This window comes from Microchirus variegatus, assembly GCF_963457635.1.
Source record: "Microchirus variegatus genome assembly, chromosome: 9".
NCBI classification, from domain to species: Eukaryota; Metazoa; Chordata; class Actinopteri; order Pleuronectiformes; family Soleidae; genus Microchirus; species Microchirus variegatus.
This window is the reverse complement of record NC_139810.1, coordinates 23,553,193-23,576,376: the sequence shown is the minus strand read 5'-3', so window position 1 is coordinate 23,576,376 and position 23,184 is coordinate 23,553,193. Positions and strand designations below refer to the sequence as shown.

The following is a 23,184-nucleotide window of genomic DNA, read 5'->3' as shown; positions in this document are numbered from 1 at the left end:
AGCAGCCCCCTACTGACCAGACTAAATGCTCAATGGCCCCCGGGTCATTTCAGTTGGAGACCTCCGCTCTTTAGGGTTGTTTTTCAGCGATATGTAACACAGTGTCTGCACACCACCCTCAGAAGAACACACAAAATTATATAAAAATTCCAAACCTTGGGTAATTGTACCCCAGGGTATGACAGTATAGTAGCATGAGTAAAATGCTATTAAATTATATTAAATTGTAAGTTGTTTTTTTTTGGTTTTTTAAGATGAAACTCTAAGGAAATAATGTAAAAACATATGAAGATACATGTATAAAAAATGACTGTGGTTATTAACTGGTGAAGTAAAAAAAAGAAAGAAACGTAGTTAAGAGAAGAGAGGACAATGGAGACGGGCCTTCTTTGTTGCCATTGAGAGTTCCTGCAGGTTGTGATATCACAGTATATTATGTGTTATACAGCATTCCCCTAACACCCTCATCCCACATTTTTCCATCCTACTTGACCTTAGGATCATACACTTGACTTGTGCCACCCTCAGTATGTCACAAATTCATGGTGAACTCTTATATAGTCTAATTCTGTAATACTGTAACTGTAAGTCATAGTATCGGTGGTCATTGTCTGATACATTTATAGAGAAATAATGTAATTTTTGATTTAAAACATGAATGAAACGTGGGAAAAAAAATATAATACTTTGAGTGAAAACTCGACAATTTGTTCTAGACATTTTTTTTTTCTGTAAAGATAACATAAACTAAAACCTCCCAATGCTTTTCATACTGTGTTGCTGTCACTGTGTTTACTGTGTGAATGAAACTTCCGCATCTCCATGCTTCTTAAACGTGACCCGGCATCGTACATGTGAAGATACAGCGACCAATGGGAACAGCGGAGTGGAAGTACGTCACCGTCCATGTCCAAATCGAGACCGGTGTTACATTCACTGTCCGTGGTAATGTAGAATAATATGCTTTTAACTAACGCATGGCTGCGTTTAAAGGGGGCAGTCGACTGGAAAATGCAACCACTCCACCCACGTTTTTGACGTGGGTCATGTCTGCAGTGCCATCGCAGACAAATGCGTTTAAAAATCACACAGAATTGTGAGATAAATCGACAAAAAGTGTCAAAAGACTGACGCTATTTGGATATATACAGTCTACGTGTTGCGTTAAAATAATATCAAACGCAGTAAGTGTTGTCTTTAGTGGTATTAAAGACATTACAGCCTACTACGGCGTGGGCCGTGGGAATGTGTTTGTCCAGAGAATAATCAGTCGATTTAGACCGGTAAAAAAAAAAACATCCCACTGTGTCATGAACGCACCATGACACGAAAATGAAGCCGACGCATGCGCAGTGAGTCAAAATCTTATGAAACAGTTGAGCAGCAGCAGCCGAAAGCAGGTACAGTAAGACAAGGAGGTCTCAGGCTCAAACCGCTGCACTCAACCGCTAGGCACACGACACATCCCAAGACCTATATCGGACGGAAGAAATGCTTCTTTTTTTGGGTTTGACATAGATATCGCCTCCGTGGTGCAAGCGCAAGGTATGTTGGGTCTTTTCGCCGCATTTGGGGCATTTGTTGTAACGTTAAAGTGGCTTTTTCCATATGAACAGCGCCGCCACTTACATAAGTATTACTGTGGTGACCCCGATTTGGTTCCACGGAGATGTTGTTTCTTTGCCCAGAGACTTCAACTACTTGACACTTTGTGTTTTTCCGTCGAGTTTGTCTTGTTCACTTGCTTTGCATTGCTGTGCAATTCTGTGTTATTTGTGAGTGAGGGTTTGAATGGGGGGTGAATGGAGTTATCAGCTTCCATTCAGAATGGACAGCGTGACCTAATTTCCATTTCGAGAAGTCAGACAAGCCTTCGCTGTGACTGTACTCTTATTTACACATGTCGTTCCCCTAACACTGAGGCTCAGGGCCAAAACTACAACTTAATACATGATTTTAAAAATGCAGTAAATAGCTCTTCTTCTTATAATAAAAAACAATGCTGGGAATTAAATGATTATGATTCAGTAATAGGGTTGCAACTAACTATTTCATTATTGACTAGTCTATGGTTCATGAAATGTTTAACACATTATTGTTTAATTTACCCATAATCTGACAATAAAGTCCTCAAATGTCGTGTTTTACTCACAAAACAAAATATATTCTGGTGTCATACAGGAGCATGGAACAGAAATATCATAACAAGATTAACCAGATAACCTTTTATTTTATTATAAAATACTTGAACCAGTTATGACAAGTATTCCAAGTAATCCTCAATTAGCAATTTTATAATTAGTAGTTGATAACTTAATTACTTAATAATTAATAATTGCAGCCCTTTTTACACTGTCCTAATTACATACTTGTAAGCCTTGGTTTATGTAAACCCTCCATCTTCACCCATTCATCATCAACCCCTGCACCTTCAATGTAATCAGTGAATGGCAAACACTGTGAGTGTGGAGGCTTATTTCATGTGCACTGTGAGTTATTTCGTTCATCTGTATGGACCTGAAAGAAAATTGCTTTGCACGTTCTGGTGCTGCCTTCAAACATAGCTTGCTTGAGCATTTTGGTGTATAAAAGGCTAAAGAAGTAAAAATGACGGCAAAATAGATATTTTGGACTTGGCTGTGGCTCAGATGAGCGCACACCTCTGCCAAAGATGTTGAGTCAGGATTAGGCATGTTATTCGGGCCAGGGGAAACAGGTGGTGGAGCAGCTACTCGGAGCTGGTCCTGACCTCTTGGGGGGTGGCTGTAAGTAAAATTATGCTTAGGAGACCCATCTACCTGACTATGTAAATTATTTCACATTGCCACACAGTCAAAGTACCCCACTGTACTAAAATACTCCTCATTTAATGCATGATGAACAGAACTCGGATAAGCAAAACTGATTGATTGACTGATTGTTTTGACCATATTACCCACTTTGTGAATTCTTAATAAGCATGAGCATTGTTCATTATCTTTGATGTGTTGTTGTAGGAAGTTGTTTGGCTGTTGTTATCACAGCAATCATTGTTCAGACTACTTGAATTGTAGATTTAATTGTAATGATCTATTCACAACTAATAATAATAAAAAAAAAACATCATATAACACATCAAATAAATATGTACATTGGAGTGCTGTCAAAATAGAGTGGATTCATTTGGATTCATTTTTTTAACATACAAGTGGCAGTGGATTCCCAGTGGAGAGCAGAACAATCCTGGAGCACATGTCAGAAAAAAGGTTTAAGTTCATAAGTCGGGAACCTCAGTTGATTTGTTGAATTTGCATCCAGTCAAAAGTCACTTAGACTTCCAAATAGTTAGTCATTTTTAAAGCTATGTCTTTCATTTAATGATTCATTCATTCATTCATTCATTCATCCGTTGTGTGGTTCTTCCACTGCCCTCTAGTGTTCAGTTAACTAACCAGCTGCTGAGATCCACAATTCTCCTCAAACTGACATGAAAGTGCATGGTAGTTTTGTCGGGGTAAAACTCCACAGTAAAAACTATGCAGTCAGTGGTTGGGGACTAGTATGTGGTGTCTTTTCTATACATATAGAGGACTTTTCAGTTTGCATCTGTTTGTCCTGCAAATATTTCACAATAAACCTTGTTGGAAAAAAAAAAAAATGAATTCACGTAACAGGAAAACAAACATGCTTTTACTTTAAAACTGGTACAGAACATTTGTGATGAATGTGGTAGATATAGATGTTTAAACTGCACTAAGATATTATTTGTTATTTATCACTGTCTTTTCCCCAGACACAGATGACTGAATATGTGTTTGTGCATGAAAACAAAGCTTTGTCACTGATCCTTAGTTTGAAGAATTTTCTGTGATTTAGTGTTTATAGGATACAGTAGAAAGACAGGAACAAGTGGAACAGTTTGATCACAGTAGGTGATATGCAACTGTTGGTCTGTTTGATCAAAGGCCTGATGCCTAAAAATGGCTTGGTATTAAAAAAAATATTTGTCCATTGAGAAGTTCTGTGGTTCCCTGTTGAGGTATTTCTATTCTTGAAACATCCCACGCTATTGACAAATGAAAAGTCTTGGATGTTTCAGTTACCACTGCTGTTGGAAGACATTCAGCTTTGTACTTGTGGTTGGTGAAATGACAGCATTGTTCTGTGCGTACAGACATACTAATTCTGTTCAGTAAAAGGAGTGGTTAGTCACTTCCATTTCCTCACAGATCTGTCTTATTCTCCTGCTTTACCCCCTTTTATCACTTTTCTTTTATCAGCAAAACATGGCCCGAAATTCCATCCACTGGTTCCGGAAGGGCCTCCGTCTCCATGACAACCCTGCTCTACAAGAGGCATTGCGTGGGGCGGACACAGTGCGCTGCGTTTACTTCCTGGACCCATGGTTTGCGGGCTCCTCCAATGTCGGGGTTAACCGGTGGAGGTAAGAAGAATTGTGTTGTTGCTTTCTTTTTTGGTCTGTTACTTGCATTAGAATATTTTACTGTTTCTTAAAGGTCCAATGTGTAACATTTAGAAGGCTTTATTTGCTAAATTTAATATGCTGCCCATATGTTTGTGTATTATTATTGTATTTGTAAGTGTTTATGTGCTTTAGGCAATGGTCACACTTTAATCAAGTCTGCCATGTAATTACAGCAGCCCGAAGAGTACTTCAAGTACAACACTTGGAATCTTGCATGAATATTAATTAAGGTTTCAAATATACCTCTTCAGCTGATAGATAGAATGGGCAGTCTCACATTTAGATGTCAGTGATTCTTACACTCTGGACCTTTTAGTAGTAATATTTAGACCAAACCAAATCATACTTCTGACTGAGACCAACACAGGCTAATGAGATGAGATGATTAACGGGATATAAGAAAATCTAATTTATGGGACACATAATTGTGTTGTTGTTGTTGTTTGGTCAGAATTTTTTTTTTATGAATAAGTTGACCTGAACTAGGTTGAATTTTTTGGGGAGGCTTTTCGGAGGTTCATGACTCCGACAAGGTTTTTTAATTTCCAAATTGTAATTTTAATTGGGTTAGGGTTAGAGTTGCCTTTTGGTTAAACTTTATAGTTTCCCCACATATGCTCTCCAAATAGTCAAAAGTTTGGTCTGAATAAGACAAATATTTAATCTCTACTGGAAACTGACTTCAACTGCAGATTTGCTGGGAGAAGTAGCAGAGCTGCAGTACTTCGACAGGCAGCACGGTGTCAGCATTTCTTATTTCTTATTTTGAAGTTGTGTTGGTAGTGTCTAAACCAAGTAGAGTTTTAAATGGTTGGATTGGTGGTGATTGACTTGTCTTTATTGTATGGCAAACCCCCAAATGCTTCTGTTTTGTGGTGTGATTTGAAGTGAGTATTTATTTATTTTTTAATCTTCTTTAGTCAGTCAGTCACGTTGAGATCAATATCTCGAATAAAACTCAACATCTCTGACCTGGTTGCACTTTCTCAGTTGGTTTCACGCCACAGGGTGTCCGTTTGTGTCACCACCATGTAATACCCATTATAGAGGTCAGTTGGATGGTAGAATAAATAGGGCTCAATGACTTGACGAATATACTGTACCATCTGTAAAAGAACAGGCAGCAAGAAGATGAGGGGGGTCTCTTCATGGGTTGGCTCTTAGAAAAGGTGTTCAAGCTTCCAGGACAACTTATTAGTGCAGACTAGGGAGTTCACGTGAAGGTTGAATTTGTAAACCCTCGTGTCTGCTCCACAGGGGATGAGACTCGGTATCACTTGAATGCTTATTGCTCATTGGTCCATTTTTTTGTTTTGTTTTGTGCTATTAGTAGTCCCCACCTAGGGAGGGTCAGTTATGAAGTTAGTGATCCAGTAATATCCAGCTGATTGTGATACTAAAAATGCGACGGGGTGCTGGTGGTGGCATACAGGCCGGAAAGGCACATCAGTGATGCACATCTTATTCGCTGGTCTCAGATTCCAAAACCTAATTTCAGTTTCACCATTTAACCAAATGCACTTTGTTTTTGTCAGCTTTACTTTATTTGAAAAAACAGGCTATGACTCTCTTCAAATTCTTGCATTTTTGCTTTCATTCGCACCATCGTAACCAATTACAGGATTGAAGATTAATTCATTTATGTGATTTCACAGGCCTGTATTTCCCTTGAAATAGCTTCCCGCATCCACTTAATGTAAAATATAGATCAGTTAATTCATAGCCATTCTACGCCTACAACATGTTGCATGCAGAAAAAGAAGCAATCTCACTGATCTTTGCACAAATGCGCACAAACAATACGTGTAATAGTTTTATATTTGTATGTGTTTAAAACTATGTGAGACAACTGTGTGGGCTTATCTCATACAGTATATATACATGCAATGAGGATTTAAAGGTAGCCCTTAACAGATGTCCACAGCACTAATAACCACCAGGGACATTAACACCTCTCCAGCTGTACTGACACATGCAGGTCTGTCTAAGGCAGATCATCATCCAATTACCACTGGTATTTTTACCTAAATCTGGGGCTTAAAAAGTCTCGTAGGTCTTTTGTGCGTGGATTAAAGCATTAGCCAAGTTTCTCAGGAAGCACAATAAGTTATTATTATGTATTACTCTTTAAATAATTACTTGACTTATTCCTTGATATCAAATCAAAAATGATATTGCTGTGTTTTTTCTTTTGTAAATGCAATGAAAAAGTGATGTACTGAAGTATCTTTTGAAGCTGAGTCCTTTTTATTGAAACGATAATTAGCAGGTAAAACACAGAACTGCAAACACGCTCCTAACTTTTAGTGTTTTCTGCATATTTCATCTAATATGACCTGCCGCACGTTCACTTCATCATCCAAGAATCTTACCAGGGGTCTGCCTCTTTTGGTGTAGCTCTTTCATTCACTAGAATTCAGTTCTTCCTGTGCAAATAGGACATAAATCCCACTTTACCAATGACGGATATCTTTACTGATCCACAGTTGTTGTAAATAACGTCATCAGGTGTTATTTCTATACTATATACTAAACCACTGAGAATAAAATTGGCCTGAGGATCTAGTTTCCACCAAAAGAGCAAGTCTGTCACACCAAAAATTTAAAGAATCAACAGGATAACTAGTGAGGTCTAGGTTAGTTGTTCTAGGACATTGTACGAGTTACATCCATGCCAGAAATCCAAAGATTAAAACCTTGCTGGGGTGAAAACACAGGTGTGTCATCCATTACATGTATGTAAATAATACAGATGTGATGGATTGTATTCTGAAGACGATGCCGCTTTGTTGTTTTTGACCCATTTCCTCAGTGTTTTGAAGCATCTCATGTAAAAGGTCAGACATGGCTTAAAATTATGTTAAGGATGTGCTGGATAACCATATGCTCTTAATTTAAAAGAGAATGCCTCAAATGTAGGTTTGGCTTACATGCATGGAAAACAAGATCTAATCTTATTTGATGACCCAACTAACATCATCTTACTGACGCAAGAAAAAAAAAAGAGACTGAACCAGAAAGAAAAGCTCAGTTCCTTGTCCTATTTAATGTGTTAACAACCATCATTTAAATAAAAACACAACCTCAGTTCATGCAACTTTTATTTACTGTAAAATCCCCAAGGCTTTATTTCACTCTGTTTCCCTTCATTTTCTCCATCTGATAGCAGTGACTTGTTAACTCTACACAAATTCAGGCCTTTAAATCCACTGTCTTCTGACCAACATTTAGCGTGAACACTGAACGGCAGTCAATACATTCATAAAATGAGGATCTAGAATTGTTTAGGGAAAAATGTGAGATGTAGGTTAGTGTGCCGGAAGCATGAAACTTTTGAGCGGTTATGTGATCCTGACCTACTTGTGAGGAGGCATGGCCTGTTGCCCAACAGATGGTGGCGGAAAACACTGGAGGTAAATAAATACCAGTGGGCACATCTGTTTGAAACCAAAAACAAAGCATAATTTATTATCTGCTAGAAAATGCAAAATCAGATGTAACACTTCACCAGATTTTTTCTTTTTTTTTTTAAAGATAACCAAGGTTATCAACTGCTGTATCACATGCTCTCTGTGTGTTGAATCCACATCATTTTAAGCTTCTTGTGATGAGTAATCTGCACAGTTCATCGGTCAATAATCATAACTGCAAAGGAATGCAGTCTCTGCAAACTCTTTTACCCTTATTTCAGTAGTATCAGTTATATGACTTGAAATAAAGCACAAATGTAATTGTTGTGTTGGGCATCACTGTGCTGGCACCAAATATGAGGGAGGAATCCAGAGTTAACCCACATACGCACAGGGAGAGCATGCAAACTCCATGCAGAAGAGCTCTTGTTCATGAACCTGGGACTTTTTGCTGGCAACAGTGCTAGCCACAATTTCCACAGTGTGGCCCTTCGAGACATCCATCCATCTATTATCTACCGCTTTATCCTCCACCGGAGGCGAGGGTGCTGTGCCTATCTCAGCTGACATAAGGAGATACACGCTGGACAGTTCACCAGTCCGTCGCAGGGCCACACATAGAGACAAACAACCATTCACTCACACTTTCACACCTGCGGTCAATTTAGAGTGACCAATTCACCTCATCCCCAAATCTGCAAAAAACCCATGCACACAGGGGGAAAACATGCAAACTCCATGCAGAAAGGCCCTTGTTCCAACCAGGGCTTGAACCCAGGTCTTCTTGCTGCAAAGGCAAGAGCGCTAACCACTACGTCAACCGTGTGGCCCTCTTCAAGGCATCATATGCTGAAACACAACTCAAGTGAATGAATGAAGCCAGCAATGAGGTTACTGGGCTAAGAAATTGTGTTGTTGTGTGTGTGGTTAAAACTGAGTGTGTCTGTTGAGACAGAAGTAGGCCAGGGCAGTTATGTAAGGAGCGATGACTGATAAGGTAGCCAACTGATGCATACACACACACACACACACACACACACACACACACACAGAGGCAAAAGGAAGTGGTTAACCTAGTAACACACACAGCGAGAGCAACAACCAGCCTTCCCAATTGTGTAGAACACACTCATGCACACACACTTATTCATTCCTAATAGGTGTGCACTGCACACACATGCATGTGTAACTTCACTTGTGTAGTGCTTTTAGTTCAGTGAGTTTGAAGGAGGTCAGTGGAGATGTGTTACATTTTTGGACCAACTGTTGTTAACAGTGTGACTAAAGGTAAAGGAGTACACTTAATGCCCATTTTGCTTTTAGCGAAAATTGTTTCCATGGTGTTGGCTGGCATCAAAAAAACGAGCTGAACGGCTTAATTTCCTTTTCACATAACGACTGTTTTTTCCTGGCTGCAGGTAGAGCTGAGTTTACATTCTGTAGTTCATACATTTGTGTTTGTTTCGGAGTGTAATTGATGTCCTCTCTTTGCACACAATGACTCACAATAACCCTAACACTCCTCACCCATCATTAACAGACCTATAAAACATAAGTGTTAAATCCAATTTTCCCTTGTTCATTTCAAGTCTGAACCATGTGGTTATAGGGAAATAAACTATTACACTTATACTATGCTGCTACATTTGTTTATTTGTGTTGTTCATAACTTTTTACTTCTTTATTGAAGTTTATTCTAAAACCCCAAATAAAAAAAACAGCAACTCAGGAGGTCTAATGAGGTATGAAAGCTCCTCTCGTAGGTTATATCTCTGTCTGCCTCATGCATCAGTCGGCACGTGCCTTAAGAGTGTGCAACATTGACACTTGGCTCTGCCCGTCTGTGTGCGGATTTAGAGCAACTGAGGCTTTGCCTGAGAGTGAGCCCTCCCCTGCCTCACTGATCAGGCCAGACAGAAGGGAACTCAACTGAGAGGAAATATTGTCTGGCTGCCTGGGTGTCTGCTCAGCTTGTCGGCTGCCTGCCTAGTCTGTGAATCACGCCTGATTCTGCTAATGATCAGGACTGCAGGTCAGACCCAATAACAATAGACTTTGTTGATCCCACACTGAGGAAATTCACTTGTTGTGATTAGTCATCAGACTTTCTCTTGAGACAAAACACTGCATGGACATACTGCAAGTCCAGGTGTTTCCAGCTTAGGTTGAGCCATTGTAGCTTTAAACATGCGTTGCTTTTCACTGGGAGGTCAAGTGAGTCATGCAGTCTAAACCACAGACACACAAACACACACTTTTAACATTCACTGACTGTTCCCTTCAAAACAAATTGGTTTTCTATTATTGTTTGACGTCAAGGAGAGACATTCAACTCGACCCTGAAAATCCTAGGTAAACAACTGCAGAGGAGTCGTGCAGCACAGTGAAGGATCTGAGCTTAAAAAACTATGATCTTTAGTTTTTAATTCACATTTTGTTATTATTTATGAACAAAAAAAGATCATCAAGATCCCTTTGTAGTCGTTAAATATTGATCATGAATTTGTTGTTTTCTTTCTTTAACTTCTTCAGGTTTCTCCTCCAGTGTTTGGAAGATCTGGACGCCAGCCTCCGGAAGCTCAACTCCCGTCTGTTCGTCATCAGGGGCCAACCAGCCAATGTGTTCCCACGTCTGTTTAAGGTCAACATCTACTGAAAATAGATAACATTTCTGAGGATTTTGAAATCTCATTTATACAATATCAGTAAAGAAAAAATACTCTCACTGTTTTGTGTCACCGTAAAGTGACTTGCGACGGTTTTTTGTACAATTTGAGGAAAACTTGAAATTTTACAAAAACCGTCGCATAGTCCTTTGGTTGAATGTGCAGTTGTAAAATAATACCTTCCTCTGTGTCCGTATCAGGAGTGGAAGATCTCTCGGCTGACCTTTGAGTACGACTCGGAGCCTTTTGGGAAGGAGAGAGATGCAGCCATCAAGAAGCTGGCCATGGAGGCAGGGGTGGAGGTCAATGTCAAGATATCACACACCCTCTACGACCTGGACAAGTGAGGAAAAGACAAAACCCACACACACTTATACGGTTGTAAAGATGCACAGTGCATGGGCTTAGATTGTTGTGGCGCAACATTAGTGTAGCTGCGCACAGTACTCATCAGTCTAAATGAAACTATCCAAAAGTGAAAAGCTAAAACAGTGCTTTTTGCCTCTTTTTTCAACCCATACAGTAAAGATATGCCTCCATGCTGGCAATAGTCATGGCCAGAGACATTAAGTTTTATGCTTTTCTGTCCATAAATGTGTATGTTTCGTTATTGAACACAGTATGAACACAGTAACTCATGAATGTTTTGAGGGAATTAACCACAGATGAGAAGCGGTAGGCTACAGTCCCCGTCAGTCTCACTACTGCCATCTTGTGTCCGTATATGCAAATAATAATCCACCTGTACCTGTGTAATGGAGAGGGGATAGATGGATGGATGTGGAAACAGTTTTTTATTTATGATGGAGGCTGCTGAGACAAAATGTATCCTCTATCTAATCCTCTTTTCTGCCACTCACTAGGATCATAGAGCTGAATGGTGGGCAGCCTCCTCTCACTTATAAGCGTTTCCAGACGCTGATCAGTCGACTGGATCCTCCTGAAATGCCTGCGGAGACGCTGTCCGACACCACTATGGGTCGCTGCGTTACCCCCGTCTCAGATGACCATGGAGACAAGTATGGCGTCCCATCACTGGAGGAGCTAGGTGAGAAAACAAACAGGCTCGCCTGAACTTTGATACGTGTACTGGACTTTCTTTGCCTGTTTCTAAGGGAAAATGCAAGTGGGTTTTCTTCATGTTCAATGTGTCATTCATATTTGAGTGGGGTGACGAATTTAATCACATACATTATGCTGCCTCTGACAAAGTTTAAAGGTACTGTTTGCTTCCCAAATCACACACGCCTGCTGCTTATACCGACAGATATACACTTCTGGACAAATGCTCCACCTGGTGGTCAAATGCAAAAACTGCATGCATGCACATTGTCAAATATGAAACTCAACTCCAACAAATTATATTATTTAGCAGCTAAAAGTGCTTCAATCTTCCATTCTGTGAAGGGCAGGGTAATACAGTGATATGATGCAGACACTAAGAAGGATTTTAATATGAATGGCGTGGACATAAGGAACATTTGTTGCAGTACACTGATGCTGATCTATGTTAATGCTAAAATGATGTGTTTTGCCCCTGTGCTGCTGCTGTATACACACAAACACTCCCTCAGTCACGTCCTAGATCCCATTTTCAAATGAATGATGCAGCGTACAAATAATATAAAAAATGTTGTTCATTGAAACCAAATGGAGACAGAAAAATACCAACAACAACAACAGTAATCACCAGAAGTCATTCACTAAAGTTTCAAAATGATTTTAACCAGAATAAATGCATTAGGTCATCATTAAAAAGCTACCTAATATTAAAAAATAGGTTTGCGATTTGTTTGTCATGCAAATCCCTTCTATAATTCACACTGTATTCTCAGTATCCCTCATCCAATGTCTCTATTTGAAGGCACAGCTCCTCTAAGCCCTCACTATTGGATTAATTAAGTGGCACACTCACTGTTTCTGTCCAGATTTTTGCTTTCCATTCACAGATGGTGACTGTCCATTCATACACTCTGCATCCCTGTAGCCATCTGTTGCTAACACCCGTGTAACTGTTCCCCTAATAGATAAAGATATTTAAAGTCTTAATCCTCTAGTACTGTCAGGGCAGGTGACTGACTTTTCTCTTTAAAGGTTTGTTCTACACAGGTAACATCCTATAACCCTCTTACGCTCAGTCAGTTCAGTTGTCTGGTTTCCATTCACAGAAGTCCACACTGTTCATTCACAACCTGACAGTGCCGCCTACATCTGCTGCTCACATGTGTACCCTCTGTCCTCAGTCAACCCTCTTAAGACGAGTGAATAAAGAAATACAGGATATTTAAGATAGATTCTTGTAGTAATATAAATTAACCATTGTCAATTTGAATGACTGCATAAATATAACTTTTATTTTAAGTGTTTAGTTCAACTCTTTTTCCCTGGACCTGATACATAAGAAATTCAACTGTGACGGTTATACAGAATATGTATATGTGTCACATTTATATTTTCCTTTGTATCACACATCTCTTGTCGACACAAGAGAATATGGTTTATTTTTAACGGCGTGTGGGAGAGTGTTATCATGTCATCCCACTGTTCCTCTATTAAAGGACCGGAGACACAAGTGGGTGTGCAGATGGACACATCAGTTATTCAAGCTTTTGTTTTGTGCGTAACTGAATAATATTCTAATACTCCTGGTACAATGGTTGCAGTAAACATGTCTTCAAATGTGGAAATGTTCTTAACGTGTATGCAGTATATGTTTATGGTTTTGTTTATGTATTCCACGCATGAGTCCAACACTGTTGTTAAATCATACAAATATTTTCAGGTTTTGACATCGAGGGCCTGCCCACTGCAGTGTGGCCTGGAGGAGAAACGGAGGCTCTGACGAGGATTGAGCGCCATCTTGAGAGAAAAGTTAGTATTGCTTCTCCTGTATTTAGATATTCAAATTTTTTTTTTTTAGTATCAACATCTATATTTGTCTTATCCTGAAAATTTAGTTTAACAAAATATTATTCTCTTTTTCCAGGCATGGGTGGCTAATTTTGAGCGCCCCAGGATGAACGCCAACTCGTTGCTGGCCAGCCCAACAGGCCTCAGCCCATACCTGCGCTTCGGCTGCCTCTCCTGTCGCCTTTTCTACTTCAAACTCACTGACCTCTACCGCAAGGTACTGCACATTATGTACACACATTAAATGCTCAGCAATTACATTTTGCACTTCTTTGCATGAAATGTCTTGATTATTAAAGTCTTTGCATGCTCAATTATTTCTTTCTAGGTGAAAAAGAACAGTTCCCCTCCACTCTCTCTGTATGGCCAGTTACTGTGGCGCGAGTTCTTCTACACCGCGGCGACCAACAACCCACGCTTTGACAAGATGGAGGGCAATCCCATCTGTGTCCGCATTCCATGGGACAAAAATCCAGAGGCGCTTGCCAAGTGGGCTGAGGCCAAGACTGGCTTTCCCTGGATTGATGCCATCATGACCCAGCTGAGGCAGGAGGGCTGGATCCATCACCTGGCCAGACATGCGGTGGCCTGCTTCCTCACCAGGGGCGACCTTTGGATCAGCTGGGAGGAAGGAATGAAGGTGGGGCTTCAGAGAAATGCAACATTGATTTTTTTTTATGATTATATAAAGGTGTACATGTATTCAAGACTGGATCATTGCAATCGTATTATTGTCTTACAAAGTGTATCCAGTGTGTAATAAACTAATGCGCATAGATACAGAACAGTTCATCTTAGATTTCTGAAAGCGCCTGACTTTAAAAAAAATATCTGTCTCTGCAGGTCTTTGAGGAGTTGCTTCTCGATGCAGACTGGAGCGTGAACGCAGGCAGCTGGATGTGGCTGTCCTGCAGTTCATTTTTCCAGCAGTTTTTCCACTGCTACTGCCCCGTGGGCTTCGGCAGGCGCACCGACCCCAACGGAGACTTCATCAGGTGGGTACCTTTCCTGGCATCGCCCCTTGGTGCCAACAGCTGACCCAGCCACATTAATGGCACTCTTCTTCCCTCTGTCTCTCTGGACTGCACACAGAAAAGAAAACATAGGAGCACTGAGAGACCTCATAAAGGCTGCAAACATATGCACATGCTAAATGAAAGCAGGTTGAGTTTGTGAAAGGAGATTTCAAAATTAAGATTTAGAAGATGTACATTATTTTGAGTAAAAAAAGGTTATAGGTTGTTACAGTTATTATTAACTTCTGTTTCAGTAGGGATTGCTTTTGGCACCTGGTTATTTATTATGATTATTGATATTAATAATCATAATAATAAAAAGAACCTTGTCCTTGTTCTCAGAGTTAATCAAGAGAACGCTCGCAACACAGACACATTCAGTTTGTACACAATAACAGGTGAACAAATAGGGATAAATAGAGATAGAGGGATCAAGGGAGAGCTCCAGATCGTTGGGTAAGTGAATGAATGACAAACAACATCCTTCCCTCCTCTCCCGTTTTATTTTCGCCCATTGTTTCATTTTTTTTCTGTTCAAATTTCAGCACTTTAGTTTAAAAATCAGGCATGTTATTTGTAATAAGTTTAGTGTCCACGGTGTCCTTCTTGGCGTGTCTTTTTAATTGTTTGTGAATATCTGTTTGGTGATTGTGTACGCGTGTGCGTATCTCTAGTTAATATAATTGTTGCCAGATGATTTTTTTTTTTATTGCCAAGGTGTAGATGAATTCCTCTCTCTCTCTCTCGATGTGGCTCTGTGTTTGTGTCTTGGCTCATCTGTTTTTTGGGGGGGATTGGGGGAAAAGTTCAGCTATCCCTCTTCCCTTTGGAGATTGTAACTGATTGCTTTTAAGATGATTGGCCGTTCTCACACCCCTCCACCCAGGTGTAGCCGGGCTTCCAGCCTGGGCTGCCTTGGATGGACGTTGGGGATTGAGTTGAGACTTTGGTAGCCGTTTGTTTTTTACTTGCCTGTGCAACCCTGAGGGACGGGACTTTGCTCACGCCCCAGCAGCACCCTCTGGGCAGGTTTGTAACTCGGTAGCGTCTCATTCCGTCAAAAGGGATTCTGACCGTTCGGTAGGGAAATGCCAACGCCTTGTCTGCATTCGTTAGGTAGAGGATTATGAAGCATTTCCCAGAGGGTAGTGAGGAGAGGCATTGGAGCTCTGCCATCGAAGTGATGCACAGCCACGCGAGCTGGTACACTGTCCAGGCGCTGGGCAAAGCCCCTCATCCAACCCCTTGTGAAATGTTCAGTGGTGCTCTGCTTGTGTGAATGTAGCCCTGTCGGTTCAGGTGGATCTGGAGCAGTGGCTGGCTAACATAGCACTGAAAAAGACGCATCAACGTACCCACTCACAGAGAAAAACACACTTATTGTCTTAGTGCAAATTTAGTAGCATTTTTTGTTATCAAATATTTTAAATCTAATGAAAAAAATAGATTTAATATTTAAATGCATTAAATAAATAACCTGATTAACCTATTTTTTAGAAAGTTCGGAGCCACACATACACTACCGTTCAAAAGTGTGGGGTCACCTATACAATTTTTTGGTGCTTTCCATTAAAAGTCACACTTATATTCATCAAAAGAGTTGCAAAGTGAATAGAAAATATAGTCAAGACATTGACAAGATAACCAGGGTGTACCCTGTCTATCGCCCTATGTCAGCCGGCAACCCCCGCGACCCTCCAGTGAAGGATAAAGTGGTAGATAATGGATGGATGGAAGGATTTTTATTCAAAATAATAATTTTGCCCTTCAAACTGTGCTAACATCATTGCACAAGGGTTTTCAAGGATTTTCTAATCATCCAATAGCCTTCTAACCTCGATTAGTAAACTAAATGTACCATTAGAACACTGGAGAGATAGTCGTCTACCACATTAACAATGTATAGAGTGTATTTCTGATTCATTTAATGTTATATTCATTGAAAAAAAGAGATTTTCCTTCAAAAAATAAGGACATTTCCCCAAACTTTTGAACAGTAGTGTACATTATAAATAATATGTGTTACAGTTAATTTTCCATTGAATCCTTAAACACCACTTTATACACTCTGCATCACAAACAGCACGCTCACACTCCTCCTGTAATTGCCACCTGCTGTCTCCTTAGGGCCGCTTGTTACTGGCAGGTTGCAGGTCTTCCTGGCAAAAGGGTTGTGGTCCCTTTTGGTGAAATGAGGGAGCCCCCTAGTGGGCCAGCCTAGAGCGTGGTGCTGTGGCTGTGGGAGGGGACAGTCAGCAGGGAGGCTTTGGGCCTGCTGACCACTTAAAAGACAACCACCACAGTCTGAGGGACAGGGGGAGAAGGCATGAGCTCTTTTCTCAGTCCACCACTGTCTGATCATGGGTGGGGGAGATGGGGGGGAGGGTGGCCGAGCTGTGAGGTATAATGGAAGACTTCTGTCATCGACTAAGAGCTTTCAGTACTATATAGCTTTAGCAAATGCTTTTAGTGACTTTCAAAGAGAATTCAACCATAAATATTTATGAATGGGGATTTTTCTCGTGACGAGTGACTGTATATTTTAGAAGATATGTATATATATATATATTATATATAGATGTATGTATATATTTTTTTATTTTTGGTGTAAATGTAAGAACAGTCAATTTCTCAATGGCAGAACTTTACCACTATACACCTGCTCTGGTCAGGATTGGGTGGTGTGGGCGGGTGGAGGGCTGCGGGTGGGTGGGATCAATGCACTCTGCTTTCTAACCGCGTGTTACAGTAGACGTCTCCTAGCATCATCAATCCAATCTGCAGTGATCACTCTAGCGATGGGGCGATCTCCGTAAGCAACCGGAGCGCTGTCCATCCTGTGGGTGTGTGTGTGTGGGGGCGTGGGTGGCGGGTCCTCAGGGCCGCACCACCCCTGCCCACACCACTCTCTCTGCCTATCAGCGCTGCACTGTGCCGCTTCCCACAGTTCCACTCGCCCCCCTCCTCTGTCCTGTCTGTCTCCCCTCCTCGGATTTGGTAAGGTTGGACCAAGTGCAGTAGGTAGGTTTCTTTTTTTTGTCACATGGAGCAAATCCACGACAGTCCAAGGAAACACAAATCTAACAAAACTTCAGCGGGTTGGAATGGTATTGTGAGCTCTTTGCTATGTTGTAGGCAGTGTCTTTATTGGCTTCATTTTCTGGATGGTCACACTTTTTGTCAGTGATGTGGCTGCTATCATACCAACTTTTCAGTAAAAGTGGTTTGGGACCACAGCCCCTTGTTTTTATTTTTCTGAACTGTAGTCCTCACTGTGCACTGTGACAGTAACTGACTTCAGTGCCACAATCTCTAAAAGTTCATACAGTAGTGTCAGATTTGCAGAGCATTGTTACGCATACTCTCATCTACCGTAGTCATACTGTGCAGTGTTGTGGTTGTTTGTAGCTTTCATTTTGAAGACCAGCATGCTGTTATTCTTTATAGTAGATAAGTGGGCTGTAAAAATGACACATAAGTGACACTTATCATAGCATAATTATTACTTTTAATTTTCTCAGTGAGAACAAACCTACAAAATTCCATTGAATATGTGCATGATCATTGCAAATTAGATGTACTACATTTTAAATGTGTCACAGTTATGTGTAAATATTACATTTTTAAGGGGGGTGGGGGAGCTTTTATAACATTTTTAAAGAATGATTTGTTCAATCCCTGCCTCAGTCCTGCCCCTGATTTACTCCATATCAAGGTGTAACCCTGTACATCCTGTTGACACAAGCAGGCGTATCTAATTTCTCCCTGTGCTTTCAGGCGTTACTTACCTATCCTCCGAGGTTTCCCCGCAAAGTACATCTATGACCCGTGGAACGCTCCAGAGTCCGTCCAGGCGGCGGCCAAGTGTATAATCGGCGTCCATTACCCGAAACCCATGGTCCATCATGCTGAGGCAAGCCGACTCAACATCGAGAGGATGAAGCAGATCTACCAGCAGCTTAGCAGATATAGGGGACTCGGTAAGTGATGGACAAGCCTTGCTTTTTGAATGGCAAAAATGAAAACATGTCTTTGTACTCATTTTAATAAAACAACTCCATTTTCGTTTTTGTTCCCCAGGCCTGCTGGCGTCAGTGCCGTCTACAAACGGCAATGGAAATGGAGGAATGATGGCCTACTCTCCCGGAGAGCAGCAGCCGGGGACCAACAATAACAACTCACAATGTAGGTCAATTCTCTTCACATAATGATGTGAATAATGTTTTGCCATGAAAGGGTTGGTGACATGTCATCTTCTTCCAGTGCCTGGAGTGTCGGGGAGCTCTGTCGCAAAGGGCAAAGGCAGCGGGAGCATTCTACTGAACTTTGACAGTGAAGAACGGACGGGTCCTAGAAGTGTTGGACAACAGCAGCAGCGACTGCAACCACTGCCCCAGCAACAACAGGAGCCACAGCAACAACAACAAAAGCATGGTAGGCCAGAACTCATAAAGTCAGTAATTGTTTTTAAAATTCAGTTATATTACAACAGGGTGTCCGCAGTGTCTTAAAAAGTGTTAAAAAGTCTTAATCGTGATTTCACAAGATATTAAAGGTCCCATATTACGCAAAATCAACCTGTTATAATAATCATTTTAATACTTGTATTTGGGACTCTGGAGGCCCTATCAGTCGGCAAAGTGTGAAAAAGGATAACTCACTCATGTTTTTGTGGTCCTCCTCAGTCTAAGTACAGTATATAAAACATGCAATGTTGACTTCCACGTTCACTGGGACGTCATAATACCCAAAATTTCTGGAATTGTTGTCTCACAGAGCTCCGCTTTGTCCGTAAAACACGCGAGGGTGCTGGGCAACAGTTTCCAAAAACCAGAAGTCCACGAAAAGTTATATTCCTGTCTCTGCAGTGCAGCACAGAGTCCTACACAAACTTCCAGCCTCAGAGGATTTATCTGTCCACTGGATACATTATATATGTATTATATATGATGGCAATGTGCCTGCTAGAGCCTGCAAATTATCATTTTTCCAAATGCTCTGCGTCTGTAGCAATGACAGCAGGTAAACAAACTATTATAGAACTGGTAACTTAAAAGTGCTAGGTGATATCAGTCCGCCGCTGCCATAGCCTAATATGAAGTATGACACCCTGCTGCTGCTGCTGAGACATAAATCCTTCAAATTTGCAAGGTTGGTTTTATTTCAAACATTCTACCAACATAGATATGTTACAATATCTACAATTGATTTGCCTCGGGTGCACTGTGGAGTGTTTCTAATGCCATGCTAACTTGTACCATTGACTTGCGCTAGCCATCTAGCACCAGCGAACTCAGCAACTAGAAGAACTGAATGACATTTCTTGAAAACGTCTCCAGACGTCTCCATCACACCGGCTGAGTTGAAAAATAGGTCTTATGTCCAAAATTCCGAACTATCCCTTTAATTTCAAACTAAAACTGTTTTGTAAGTTAAGTATGTGCTGCTGATTACAGCTTGAAGTGGCGATAAGGTCTTAACATATGGTCAGTGTAAGGTCTTGGAAAAAGTCTAGGATTCCTGCGTACGATGCTTAATTTTGATGATTCTGCTTTGATGCAGGATACCACTCAGTGCCAGACATCAGCCAGACCATAACCAGCAGCCGACCCTACCATGAGTTTGCTGTGCCTCAACATCCAGGTAGGAAACTGGCCATATCTGATGTTGATGCTATCTTTTCCTGTGCCACATTAATCATGGACTTCCAAGAAATGTCATGACTTTTGAGCTCTAGTGCTTTCATGATAGATTTGCACTACAAAGGTGTCTTTGTTTCAACAAGAAATGTCATTTGTAGGACTGTTACAGTGACTGTAATAATGAAATAATGTTGTTGATAATGACAAGCTACCACCACAACTGCACACGTCACCTTGTATTCAGAGTGATTCAATGGCTACTGTAGTTATCAATCCGGCTGGACATGCATTTTGTTTTGATTCGTCACAGCCCTCGTTTCATTTAGAGAGCACTCACATCTCAGGGTGAAGTCAAAAACAACTGTGACGAAATAAACCTACAGCCACTGTTGCACAATCGTACTGAAGAGAAGACGAGGAGGGTGTTAAAAACAGGGTAGATTTCCACAGCCCTAGTATTATTTTTAGAATGTCATTTTTGTCTAGTGTAGAGGAAAACCTCCACAAAAGGGTGACTCTTCCTCCACATCAATTGTCATTTTTATCAGGTCCATGTTGCATCAAATCATACCTTACTTTACCTTATGTACTAATCGTATAGCCCACTGTATCACCAACATCCTTTCCAATCACGTTAACGTTTTGTTCTTCTCGATGACCCCCTCAGGAATCTTCCTGCACAGCAGAGGAGGCAGCATCACAGGAAAACGGGAACGGGAGTCGGAACGTGAAGGGTCAGGGGAGGAAAACCATACCTCTTGCTCTGTGCATAAAATTCAGAGGCAGAGTGCAGAGGTGAGCCAGCTTTTTCGTTACTGTGTTACTTGAATGTCACTGATGGTTCAAATTTGATAGAAATTTACCATACAGACATACGCATGGAAACTGGAATGTACCAATTGAGAAATTGAAGAAAGAGAAACTATCTGTGGGCCACTTAAAAAACGCCTTCTCACCTGGCATACATAATAAAAAAAAATTGAATTGTTTAACTTCTTTCCAAATGGGTGAACTATTTTTCCCATGGTGGAGTCCATTTATTTCCTTGTTCCACTTAAGTTGAGCTGCAGTTGCAGCTCATTCTTTCAATGGAATACACAGGGTTGTAGAATGGTGTCTGGTTACCATGGCTACCGTTCGCGTGCGACTGCGATTCTCATGGGAAAAATAAATAAATAATATTTATTTATTTTTCCCATTTTGTCGAGCAAACCACATATAGTCAGCAGCGAGGGTGTCATGGGACGATGCAAGTTTTCTGAGGGCTGGCTTCATGAAGAAAAATATAAACAATGGTTGATAAAGGATACAAAGTGGGAAAATAAAGCTAAACCATTGATTTCCACAATAAGCATCTAACAAGTGGTATTCAGATGTTGATGGAATTTTGAAATGAAGATGTGTAGGAACTCTGAAAACAGCCTTTTTCAAGTATACAAACACTAGGAGGGAATTAATTCAGCTTGTTGATATTAGTTTCCAGTTACATCACAGACCAAAACAGCTTTAGCTGGCGGCTAGTTGTTGGCATGTTAAATGCCCTTCCGTGTCTTCCTACCATCCATGAACTTAAAAATACTTGATTATTTAAGCTGGCAGACCATAAATAATGTATAATGTATTTCTGGGTCTTTTTTTCTGTGCACCAGCTTCCTCTGTTGTTTCTGGGTGTACACGCAGTAGTATTTTGACTTATTTTGAGCACAGTGTGAATTCTGACACACACCAGAGCCCAAGTGATATCAACTATACATAGCCTACAGTGTGAAAGAGATGATATCACATACCACTGGCACATTGATACAAGTTAAGAAAAAAAAAAAAAAAAAAAAAAAAGATCTATCTACGTGGAAAAAATTATCGTTGTGAGCTGCAGAGCAAAACACTTATGATAATTACTTCTTATATCAATATTGGGAACTGGTTTGGTTCATTAGGAAACTGTGGAGGGCAGAAGCAGGCCATTATAACCCCCACAGTCTAGATTAATACTATGAGGCACTACCATGTTGTTATAGCAACATACACATGGGGTTTGTTATTCTGCTTTTACTTACCATCAGTCTCGGAAAACATTAAGAATGTAGGCGTTCATTTGCATCACTTTATTGGCTTGACAGGAGTCATCCAGGTAAATGCCAGCATGTCATAAGATTCCCGTGCTCAAAATAAAAAATACAAAACAGATGCAAACAATGCGAACCATGATAGAGACACAGCAGGAAAAACATGTCGTATTTCCATTCTGGATGTTTCTTTAACATTCCCTCTCATCTATTACAGAAAAAGATGTACAATAATTCATCTTCTTAACCAACACTGTCTCTTTTGGTTCCTCTCTGCAGACCACCTAGAGCAGGAGGAGATGACGTCATCCAAATCTACATTAGAGTCACCACCAGGGCAGCAGAAAGAGGAAATCCAAAGGTCACTACTACCTGTTCTCCAAACAAACACAGGTTCAGACACGACCCACTGCCACCTCCACCTCAAACAATGAACACCTGAACCGCTCTCTGCCTTCACAGTCAGAAACTCTCTCCCCGGGTTGTAAACACAAAGATGAAAATGTGACTCTTTGACGGTTACATCATGATACAAGAATGTGTAAAGAAATGCCTCAAACATACAGCGTGATGAATTATCTGCGATACATAAATTAAGAATATAAAGGTACACTTCTGTCTTAAAACTGCTGTTATAGCAGCCAGGATATACTGTAGAAACGCTGACACAGCTACAAAAGTGTTTTGTTTTCTAAAGCCGCAAAGACTCAAACTGTCAAAACGGATCGTCTGCCATTTCATACGCAAACATAACTCGTTTTTGTTGTTGTTTTGTTTTCGTCGTTAGCATCCCCGTGTGCTACATCCTCTAGCGGTCATTAATACTCATTAATGTTATAATATTTGTCACAGATGGAACTTACTCATTATAGTGATAATATATGTGGATGTTTCTCATGAAATGCTTGTACAAAGGCTAATTGGGTTTTTTTCTAGTATAACATTTCCCAAAAAACAATAATCTGGATGTCCAACAAACAAGGACAAAGTTTAAAATGTTATATTACTT

At 40.6% G+C, this 23,184-nt stretch overlaps 1 protein-coding gene across 1 annotated transcript; it reads left to right on the top strand.

Moving 5' to 3' along the window:
* Window positions 1–1,468: 1,468 nt before the first annotated feature.
* Window positions 1,469–23,135, top strand: cry3a (cryptochrome circadian regulator 3a). Its single transcript, XM_083894689.1, has 15 exons — window positions 1,469–1,545; window positions 4,260–4,423; window positions 10,408–10,516; window positions 10,742–10,884; window positions 11,405–11,589; window positions 13,324–13,412; window positions 13,528–13,668; window positions 13,780–14,091; window positions 14,295–14,446; window positions 18,245–18,447; window positions 18,548–18,652; window positions 18,731–18,901; window positions 20,030–20,110; window positions 20,777–20,904; window positions 22,455–23,135. The coding sequence occupies exons 2-15, from the start codon at window positions 4,266–4,268 to the stop codon at window positions 22,461–22,463; spliced, it is 1,986 nt and encodes a 661-aa protein (XP_083750815.1). The 5' UTR covers window positions 1,469–1,545; window positions 4,260–4,265; the 3' UTR covers window positions 22,464–23,135.
* Window positions 23,136–23,184: the final 49 nt, after the last annotated feature.

Coding starts and splice junctions, on each gene's coding strand:
- cry3a (XM_083894689.1), top strand. CDS start 4,266: ATGGCCCGAAATTCCATCCACTGGTTCCGGAAGGGCCTCCGTCTCCAT. Junction 14,092..14,294: donor GCTGGGAGGAAGGAATGAAG/GTGGGGCTTCAG, acceptor CTGTCTCTGCAG/GTCTTTGAGGAGTTGCTTCT. Junction 18,448..18,547: donor TAGCAGATATAGGGGACTCG/GTAAGTGATGGA, acceptor TTTGTTCCCCAG/GCCTGCTGGCGTCAGTGCCG.